General features: G+C 34.9%; 5 protein-coding genes across 5 annotated transcripts in view; 3 read left to right on the top strand and 2 right to left on the bottom strand.

The window, feature by feature from the left end:
• Positions 1-10257, bottom strand: part of LOC108949985 — a 436537-nt gene that overhangs the window by 416160 nt on the left and 10120 nt on the right. The window lies entirely within an intron of this gene.
• On the bottom strand, positions 438-1385 carry LOC104266300 (peroxisomal targeting signal 2 receptor-like). The gene is made up of 3 exons (XM_026837001.1): positions 1280-1385; positions 940-1118; positions 438-710 (listed from the first exon to the last, which is right to left on the bottom strand). Exons 1-3 carry the CDS (start codon positions 1383-1385, stop codon positions 438-440), a joined length of 558 nt encoding a protein of 185 aa, XP_026692802.1.
• LOC101241914 (coiled-coil domain-containing protein 137) lies at positions 2303-3357 on the top strand. Its single transcript, XM_004226667.4, has one exon. The coding sequence runs from the start codon at positions 2303-2305 to the stop codon at positions 2954-2956; it is 654 nt and encodes a 217-aa protein (XP_004226715.2). The 3' UTR covers positions 2957-3357.
• LOC100185007 (adenosine deaminase-like protein) lies at positions 3342-4758 on the top strand. The gene has a single exon (XM_002128638.5). The coding sequence runs from the start codon at positions 3443-3445 to the stop codon at positions 4475-4477; it is 1035 nt and encodes a 344-aa protein (XP_002128674.1). The 5' UTR covers positions 3342-3442; the 3' UTR covers positions 4478-4758.
• Positions 4759-10257, top strand: part of LOC100177168 (ubiquitin carboxyl-terminal hydrolase 16-like) — an 8113-nt gene continuing 2614 nt past the window's right edge. Inside the window, exons 1-10 of the mRNA XM_002128578.5 lie at positions 4759-4953; positions 5662-5753; positions 6243-6502; positions 6764-6851; positions 7322-7507; positions 7777-7904; positions 8175-8379; positions 8741-8896; positions 9060-9161; positions 9504-9612. Of these exons, the coding sequence (XP_002128614.3) occupies positions 4821-4953; positions 5662-5753; positions 6243-6502; positions 6764-6851; positions 7322-7507; positions 7777-7904; positions 8175-8379; positions 8741-8896; positions 9060-9161; positions 9504-9612 (1459 nt within the window). The 5' untranslated portion in view covers positions 4759-4820. The remainder of the gene's footprint in view (positions 4954-5661; positions 5754-6242; positions 6503-6763; positions 6852-7321; positions 7508-7776; positions 7905-8174; positions 8380-8740; positions 8897-9059; positions 9162-9503; positions 9613-10257) is intronic.

Below are 10257 nucleotides of genomic sequence, written 5' to 3'. Positions count from 1 at the left end.
GGGATGCTGGGGTGCGAACGTCCCAGATTTTGCTTGTCCCATCCGCTGCATGAATACAAGAGGATTAAACTAAGAAATACATTTAATTACAACTGATCAGAAAATATCTTATAAAAATTATTCTTCTTACTTCTCTAAAAATGTTTAACAAATTGACGAATTTATGCAAAAAAAAAAGTTTTTACATAACGCATTTCAGTTTTTCTTTTATAAACCTATAAACTAAAGTAACATACCACGGTAGCAAAATGCAGGTGGACATTCGTATCCTTAAAAAGATTGCTACCTAGTGGGTAACAGTGATGACAAAACCATAACACCATTCCATAACTGTAGAAACTAACATATAATATAAGAAGAAAAGTGTTTCACAAGTTCTAACACAGCATCATATACATTCAGCACCTAATTATAAAAATCTTAGAATGCCAAAATAATTAAATTTCAAAACACAGCAGTGAGCACATTACATCACTCCAACCTGATGCTGTAGCAAAGGATCCTGGTACATGAGGTGACCACACACCACTATACACAACACCTTGATGTCCATGCACTGCAGATATGGGTTCATTACGTCCTGACCCAACATCCCATATCTTTGCACTCCCATCCCATGATACAGATACAACAAGGTTCTTTTCTCCCTTATGACTCCAATCTACCGAATAAACTTCCTTCTCATGGCTCTTTAACACAGCAAGTGGATCCTGGAAAACAAAGTGCTTAAGTTAAACTGTAATATAAACAAAACAGAGAAAAATAATAAAAAAGCAGGGATTTCAGGGTACACATAATGGGTAAGTTAGTGATATTGCAACAATTAAATAGTTTATAACACATAATGTGGTCCAAAAAGCACCCTCTTTTTACAATAGATTAAGCCTATAAGGCTATAGGTATGTAATTATTCAACGGATTCAACAAATTCTACTTTACCTTATTTAAAACATTCCATATTTGAATAGCACCATCTCCGCCAGCTGTTACACAAATATCTGGATCTATTTCACTCCATGCGAGGTCAAACAAACCATCTACCCAGTTACAAGTCTGTACCACTACAGGAGGACCGCTCAAGTCAGGGTGGAAGTCAAATACAAGTAGCACTGCATTGCCTGTTAGGAGATAAATGCAAGAGTTGAGCGATCATCACATTAGCATTGTGTATATTTAAGTATTTATAATTACAACATGGGTGTATAATAGGAATATACATACATACGGTTTGTTACATACGATAGGATATGCTTAACCATCACTGACAAAAGTAATCTACCTGCTATCCCATATTGTTCACATGCTACACATGCAAACCTTGTTGGAGTAAAAGGTGAGAACTTCACAGAGTAACCATGTAGCTTAGGCGTGTGGAACGACGTCATAATTACATTATGACAACTGCTTTAAATATAACAACATTACATTTAGCAAGTGCAAATAAAATGGCATTTTATATGAACAATTCGTTAAAATATTCACAATCATTGAAACCTATTCTGCTGAACACAATATACAAACAATCTACATTTAACGTTTTGCCCGAAAAAAGTACTTAAACAAACCTATAACCATGCGGCAACGTTTGCAACCAAAGTTGCTAGGTCCAAATTCTAAATTTACACCAAATCTCACTCTTTCTCTTCATTTGTTTCTTTTATACTCCCGGGACTGATTAAGAGGAGTCGTCACGCACAAGTTACATTAACAAGAGCGCTGTCTTTAGAAAGATTAATACCAGCTGGACTTACATACAAAACAATAACAAAGTCCATTACATTCACCAATTATTTTTTGGTATAATATTGTTTTGTTTGAACACAAATAATCTGTTTTTTTGTTTGCACTTTAGTTCTCTTATTGTCACTGACACTAATTATATTACGAGAAGAAGGTTGGAAGAGAGAGGATGACAAAAAAAGCAGCAAAAGTATGATGCATGTGTTTAATTCCACGCACAGTTGTAAGATATGCATACGTATAATAATGTAACTGAGCAGACTCGTGTAAACGTGTACACACGAGAGATTATATAGTAGGGTGGGGGAAAATGGGACACCTTTAGCACATAATATCTAAATACCCTGATCGTGTTTTAAACAATTACTAACGGTCAATAGGAGTAGTGGGCATACAGTTTTATAATTTCTTGAATGTTCTTTGTTTACTACTAAACGGGGCGAGAAAATAAAGATAAAAGGTGTCCCGTCTTCCCCCACCCTACTATAACCTAATTTTTAAGACGGTAGTTGCGGTATATAACATTAAAACATGCTATGCATTCAGCTGGAATTACTAAATTATGAGTCTTAATAATTTTACACATACAATACCAATACATTTTCTAAATCATCCATATATTGTCTATTTACTTAAGAAAATATTGTATATTGACAAGTTGATTATGGGAAAAGGAAGAAAAAAAGTAAAAGATTTTTCTGCATTTAACAAAGCACCAAAAAACAAACTTAAATTTCAAAAAGATCAGAAAGTGCCTCGTAAAGTTGAAGAAATAGTTGGGGATCGTGAAAAGTTTAAAAACTCTTTCAAAGATAAAAAAACCAAGAAGAAAGATAATTGGAAGGGTTTGAAATTCAAACCCCAGGTTGGAGAAACGGAGCATCAGTTTGTGTCGCGAATGAACGATGAAGTAAAGTTCGTTATAACGAAAAATAAACATCTTCCGTACAAGCAACCTGAGATGGACGAAGAAAAAAAGAAAAAGAATAATAAAAGATTAAACAAATTGAAAGAAAAGAAGAAAAAGTTAAAAGAACTTCAACAGGAACAAATAAACGAAGATAATTTATTCAAAGATAAAGTTTTGTTCAATGAAGTTGTATTAGAACCGCCACAACTTAAAACTAAACCAAGAAAATCAAATCCAACTGTTAAAAAATATAATTTCTTGGACAAGTTTGAAACAATTGGGAACAAAATTGTCGCTAAGACCTAATTTTTTTTGTGTATTAAAATAAAAATGTAGACACAATTTTGATTTTCTCCTAAATTGGTTTGTTGTTTAATTAATCATCATGCATGGGACAAATTATGGAGTGCATAACCGAACGCTTGTTAACAAAATCACACAGGCACCTGTCATACTGTGCATACTGGGTTACGGTATTTGCTTACAAGTTGTAAGTTACAACTTACAACTTTAATTATAGTTTGATCGTAAAAATCCCGGATTTAATATTTTATATTATGTTGTAAGATAGTTAAAACTGCATTAAATGAACTGCAAATGTATTTTGTGTTTGTACAGACTACTCCTGCCAAATTTATTTGGCATACCATTTCCAACATTTTGACACCATATTCGCATTCACAGCTTTATTAATACTGGGCGTTGTAGCGATAGGCCTTCTGTATATAATAATTTTCATTAGCTAAATGGTGCTAATAGGTCAGGATACTGAAACAAGCCATATTATTCAGAATGCAAAGCGGAATCACACAAGAATTTTGCCAACAAATACCAAAAGTAGAACTTCATGCACATTTAAATGGATCACTTAGCAATAAAACTATCAAGAAACTTCTTGATAGAAGACGTGACTTAAAAATATCGACAGCTGCATTTGAAAAGGGTGAACAACGCACCATGGGTGATTGTTTTGAAATGTTTAAAGTTATTCATTCATTGGTGGATAGCACAGAGGTCATTTATGAGGTCACAAAGGATGTAATTGAAGAGTTTTCAGCGGATGGAGTTAAGTATTTGGAATTGCGAAGCACTCCAAAAGGTTTGGTAGAAAGTGGAATGGATAAAAGGAGATACATGGATGCGGTGGTGGGAGCTATAAGGGATTATAAGCATGATAATGATGATGTAATTGATGTTAAGTTTCTACCATCTATTGATAGAGGAAGAAGCATTAAAGATGCACAAGAGAATTTAAAACTTGCGGAAGAATATTCTATTTCGTGCGAGGATATTGTAACAGGTATCGACTTCAGTGGAAATCCTTACACCACTGATGCTGCGAAGTTTATGCCTGTTTTGCAAGGTGCACAAAGGGTAGGGTTGAAGTCAGCTGTTCATCTTTCCGAAGTAAAAGACAGATCAGATGAAACTCGAATGTTTTTATCAGTTCCTCCAGATCGCATCGGACACGGGACCTTCCTAACTGATGAAGAAGATGTTAAATCTTCCGTGCTAGAATCCAGGATCCCAATTGAAGTTTGCGTTTCATCCAATATAGCTTCCAATACCTCACCCCCTGAGCATATAAAGCATCACTCTGTGTGGTGGATGGGTCAAGAACACCCATGTGTTGTTTGCACTGATGATAAAGGGGTTTTCTCCACTGGTTTATCAAGCGAATATTTTATAATAGCGAATGCATTATCGCTATCTGAAGAACAAACTTTAAAATTATCTGAATCTGCGATAGATTTTATATTTGCCGATGAAAATATGAAAGCAAAACTAAAACAAATATGGAAAGAGTCTAAAAAAGCTTTGTTTTAAGGGTTTTAAAAAACTGAGGTTTTGGTATAAAATTTAGTGTAGATTTTGTCAATTACAGCGTTTTATTTGCCAAACGGTTGGTTTAAAAAATTCTTTGTTAGTTTTATATGAAAAGTTAAGTTTTTTTATACGTTTATAAATCATGCAATCATACCTGGTAAGTCAACATTTCCAGAATAATTGTTGCAGCAGTTTATTACTTTTTATATTTTATACCAATTTAGTATTTAAACAATTTCATTCATTTAATTTTATATTTTCCTCCAAATTTTTCTTTCAGATGAAGTTCTAGAAATAACTTTTGTAACATGCTTATCATGTCTTGATATGAAAAACTAAAATCATGGTGAAGAAACGGGTGAAGCAACGCAGGATTAACAATAAGCAGAATGGAGGGAATGTTAAAAGTGGGAAGATTGTGGAATATGAAGTAGATAAAGATGGGGGTGGTGAGGGAGATGCTAAAGTTTGTGAAGGTGAGTTCTGAATGAATGAAGCTTGTTTATTATTGCATTGTAGGGCATCGAAAGTAGTTATAACAGAAACGTTTCGATTACTCCGTTTCGACTTACAACATCGAGTTTCTCCAAAAAATTATATATATATAATATATATATATATATTATATATGTATTATGTAACTTAGTTTTTTGGTGGTTCTTTTTTTAACGTGTGGCTGACTATTTAGACAGCCCATAAGTGACCACTTGGTTGGAAAAGTTGCTTGTAAGTGTCTTAACCAAGAACACATTAACCCGCAACCTCATTGCAAGCGTGATAATTACTGTGCCACGGTACTGGTTCTGAATAACAAGCTGTATTTTACTGTTGCGTAATACAGGTGTTGTTCATGCTCAGGTTATGATTTATTAATTGTGTCATTCATAAGCATGCTCGAACACACTGTGTCATAATTGCACTTAATTATAACTTGTGTATGAATATTATATCAATGACTAATTAATGGTAATTAGCTGATAAAACAATTTAAGTTATGTGACAAATTGAATTAAGAAAACAAACTTTTTAACTTGTACAGTAAAACACAAGACATAATAGTATATCCAAATACTATTATATATAATAGTATGTCCAATGTTCAAATACTATTATACATAGATACCAGTTAAACTACAGATTTTTCATGCGAATTATGTTTATATATTTTAAATTATTTCTTTCAGATTCAAATGAACCTGAAGTAACACTAAACCTCCCCCCACCCATTGGTTTACATAACCTTGGCAACACTTGTTTCTTTAACAGCGTTTTGCAGGTAAACATCCTTTTTGTAGTACATGTGTAGTATAATATCTTTAAACTTTAAATGGCAACATTACATATGATTAGCAATTATACAACTATAGTAAAACCACTGGGTTTGAGAAATTGTCGGTAAGTGTCCCAAGAACATTATGCGCCGTATTTGTGCAGCAATGAGTCTTGTACTGGTAATGTCTTGTGCATGGCTGTTGTATTGTAATAAAATCTTCTAAAGTAATGGCAGTATCATAGCAAGCATTATTAGGTATAGCCAAACTGCTACAGACAAAACTTTTGGTAAACCTATACATAGCCCAAGTCAAATGACATGTTTGTAAATATGTACATTTATGGATAGCACAATAAAATGGAACAGATGGTAAACTGCTAAGCTTGGTAATTGGTATACAATGTATGACACCTGTGTTGAGAAGGTTTTTCATGATAATAAATTGTTTCATTTTTATCTTCTATATTTACATCGGGTTTTATTCTTCCGCAGTCACTAAGTCAAACTCCTGTGCTTTCAACCGTCGTCAAACTTCACATAAAACAAACTTTGGATAAAATTGAACAAGAAGTTTCCACTTCTTCCCAACCGACGTTAAAATATACTTTGGATAAGTTGGGACCAATGACAACTGCCTTTTCGAACTTCTTTGATGGAATTAAAGTTTCAAACACGATGTCAACTCTAAATAAACGACCAACAAGAACGAAATCTATTTCACCAAAGAATCTGTTCAATCAACTGTGTAACAAGTATGTTTATAAACTAAAATTTCTACATTATCTATTGGCAAATTAATCTTTATAGATAATTTAACATGAAAAAAGTAAAAACACATTCAAAGACCTTGAACGTTATGTTGGATATCAAATCCTGTACATGATTATGTAAATTATTATCCTCACATAAATATTTTAATTTAAAGACGTTACATAACACATCAGGTTGATTCTCAATTAAGTTTTACCTAATTTTAAACAAAAGAAAAAAACACCTATTTGCATTTTAAACAGAAATGCAAAGTTCCGGGGTTACCAACAGCAAGATAGTCAGGAATTCTTCCATTGTTTGCTTGAATCGCTGAAACAAGAAGAAATAAAAGTATATCATTTAATCTTTATCTGATAGATATTGTTTAATGCGGAGTAGTGTGCATACCTTGCATCCCCAATTTCTATCGTATATGGGTAATGACAAAGATCTCTGGGGCCTAAGTTGGTCTATTTTTTAATTTCCACACTTCTGGTTCTGGCAGTGTCAAGCCTTGAACCCGTAACCTCTTGCCTTGGCAGACGTACCAACCATGGCGTCAGACCTACTATTATAATATTAAATATTCTTCTTGTTAAATCTTATTTTGTTAGGCATTTGCTACAGGCCTAAAATTATAAGTATAAAGTATAAAATACTTGTTTTGGCCTGCGCCGTGACACAGTGGTTCTCTATCCAAGAGGATACAGGTTTGAGGCTCAATATTGCTACAGTGCCACCATTATTGGTGTATGTTACTATAGGCAAGATAATTAAAGACAAAATACATCAGTTACTTGTAAATCCATATTTTCCACCAGCAAAGAAAAGGTGGAATACTACACGCACTTGGTCTTTATAATTCCAAAGCAAAAGATGTTTCTGATGATGAGTTAAAGAAAGTGCGAGGGTACGGGGTTCAAATCACCGAGAAAACGCCAACATTTGTTGAAAGTGTGTTTGGTGGAAAACTTATTAGTTGCGTTCAATGTGATGAATGTAAAATGGTAAGACCACTTTCTACTTTGTATATTGTACCGGGAGTTAAATTTTAAGAATAAAGACAAATTTTTTATACCTAAATCTAATTTTTGACATAAGATAAGATTAATTGAAAGCAAAAGGCAGATTTTTGGCTTACATTTCCTATCTAATGGTCTGTCTTAGTCTCAGACATTTATAATAATCAAAATTTCAAGTTTACTATTTAAATGTTTAATAGCAGTCTATCTGAACACCATTATTTTATCAAAAATAAAAATGTTAAACATCCCAGGTAACCAAGGTAACGGAATCGTTTGTTGATATTTCTCTTCCTGTAATTGAGGAACAAACATCACGAGGAGCGATGCAGAGGAGGAAGGGGGTTGATAAAGAGGAGGCAGATCAACAGAATAATTCGAAGTAGGTGATTCTATACTATATGGGTGGGTCCTATGGATCAGGGATTAAGGCTTGAATTGGCCTGTTGCCCAAACGGCAAACGTTGTATAATTATGCACATTCTATTCTATATTGGTGAGATCGTACATTGAGACATGTTGCCTGAGATGTAAGTCAGATTTGACCCATTGTCATTACCCCAACATTAGATATACACATTCTATTCTCTCCCTCTATATAAGTAAGACCCACATCAAGGCATGTCAAATAACAGTTTTATATACAATGCAGGACTCCATTAAGCAAACACGCTTTAAAAAAAATGAAAAAACAAAGAAAACAAGCTCGTCGTGCAAAACCAACCAACCAGGACATTAGTGATGTCACAATAGGGATTGATGATGCTGTCGGTACATTAGCCAATCAGGTGGCAGAGATGGTGTTGTCTGATGCCATGATGTCACTCAAGTTGTTTCATGAGGAGGATGTGTTACAGGTGACTGAGACTTTAACAACCCCCCTTGGGACAAAACTGGACTAAATCCTGGGTCCCATGAACAAACCTCGGCCGTATAGATTAGGTTTATGATATATTGTTCAATTTGTTCTTCCTTGTATCATAATTTGGTAACTCTCAGCGGCCATGAAGTGTATGTAACAGAACACCTGTGTTACAACGAATGCCGTTACCCCACTTTGTGAGGATAAATAAGCTACCTACATACATATATATCAATATACGGTAACATATAAGCTGGCACACGGTGTATGGAACAAAACATCATGTTATAGCGATTGTCATTGTTCCAAAGATAAATAATTTACGTTCATTCATCAATGATGTTGATCCTCATTAGGTCCGTGGAGGATCCATAGATGTGGCATCTCTTAATATCCCTGAGGAGGAAGAAGAAAGTCCGGAGGATCAAAGTGAAGAAGAAGATCAATTGGATGAAACTACATCCGATAAAGATTCAACTGAAGATGAAATGTTGAAACCAACAAGGAATCAAGTAAGTCCCCATGCGCGCAGTCAAGTTGGCAGATATGACTTTTGGTTGGTTTGGTCATTTATATCCCTGTGGGTGGGAACTTGAGTGGTTTATTCATGGTTGCCACTCCCATGCCCACAGTCGAGTTGTTTTATTCAATTCCCTTTTAATTATGACATCACAGAAAGTAAACTCACTCTTCGATACCCCAATGAAGAAAGTTACTCCGAAGAAAAGTCGACAAATCCCTGATTTACTCGGACATCGGTTTCAACCTGCTAGTGAGGTAAAAATGGTTATAGTGATGTAATATTGTTGATTGTGAGTGAATGTAAAATATTTATACTTGAGTGGAGGGGCAACGACAGCCGTTATGATCCGGGTGTTATGTTTTGTGCCTGCTTACGAGTTACCATGTATGTCACTTTTTTAATGTCGCTACCCTTGGGGAAGTAGCAGGCTTCAACATCTGATAAAGTTCATGTTGTAGCACCCAGGGGTTTGTTTAATTGATCAACTCTCCCATAAATCTCAGGTTCCATGGCATATCCCGTTGTTGGATCCCGCACACAGAAACCCCACAGTCATAAAATATAAATATTTACATACTAACTTCCCAATGTTCCAGGAATGCTCCGTACAATCTTGTTTCCACCAATTCACTAAACCAGAAATTTTGACCGGGTCAAATAAGTTTGGTTGTGAAGTTTGTACGAACAAACAAAAGTCAACGGATGGTAAGTAATGTGTTCGTAACTTGGTCCATCATCAGTGAAAAAAAGAGGTTACTATCCACCAAGTTACTGTCCGAAACATCTGCTGATCATGAGTTCAGTATCCAGACAGTAACTTGGTCCATCATCAGTGTAAAAGAGGTTACTATCCACCAAGTTACTGTCCAAAACATCTGCAGATCATGAGTTTAGTATTCAGACAGTAACTTGGTCCATTATCAGTGTAAAAGAGGTTACTATCCACCAAGTTACTGTCCGAAACATCTGCAGATCATGAGTTTAGTATCCAGACAGTAACTTGGTCCATCATCAGTGTAAAAGAGGTTACTATCCACCAAGTTACTGTCCGAAACATCTGCAGATCATGAGTTTAGTATTCAGACAGTAACTTGGTCCATTATCAGTGTAAAAGAGGTTACTATCCACCAAGTTACTGTCCGAAACATCTGCTGATCATGAGTTTAGTATTCAGACAGTAACTTGGTCCATCATCAGTGTAAAAGAGGTTACTATCCACCAAGTTACTGTCCGAAACATCTGCTGATCATGAGTTTAGTATTCAGACAGTAACTTGGTCCATCATCAGTGTAAAAGAGGTTACTATCCACCAAGTTACTGTCCGAAACATCTGCTGATCATGAGTTTAGT

Source organism: Ciona intestinalis, chromosome 12 (genome assembly GCF_000224145.3).
Source record: "Ciona intestinalis chromosome 12, KH, whole genome shotgun sequence".
Lineage (NCBI taxonomy): Eukaryota > Metazoa > Chordata > Ascidiacea > Phlebobranchia > Cionidae > Ciona > Ciona intestinalis.
This window is presented reverse-complemented; position numbering and strand designations above follow the sequence as displayed.

Bases quoted from the DNA above. Each gene is read 5' to 3' on its own strand.
- LOC100185007 (XM_002128638.5), top strand. From the start codon at position 3,443: ATGCAAAGCGGAATCACACAAGAATTTTGCCAACAAATACCAAAAGTA.
- LOC101241914 (XM_004226667.4), top strand. From the start codon at position 2,303: ATGAGTCTTAATAATTTTACACATACAATACCAATACATTTTCTAAAT.
- LOC104266300 (XM_026837001.1), bottom strand. From the start codon at position 1,385: ATGACGTCGTTCCACACGCCTAAGCTACATGGTTACTCTGTGAAGTTC. The intron at 1,119-1,279 runs GTAGATTACTTT...ATCTCCTAACAG, and splicing joins TGAACAATATGGGATAGCAG to GCAATGCAGTGCTACTTGTA. The intron at 711-939 runs GTAAAGTAGAAT...TTTGTTTTCCAG, and splicing joins TATGGAATGTTTTAAATAAG to GATCCACTTGCTGTGTTAAA.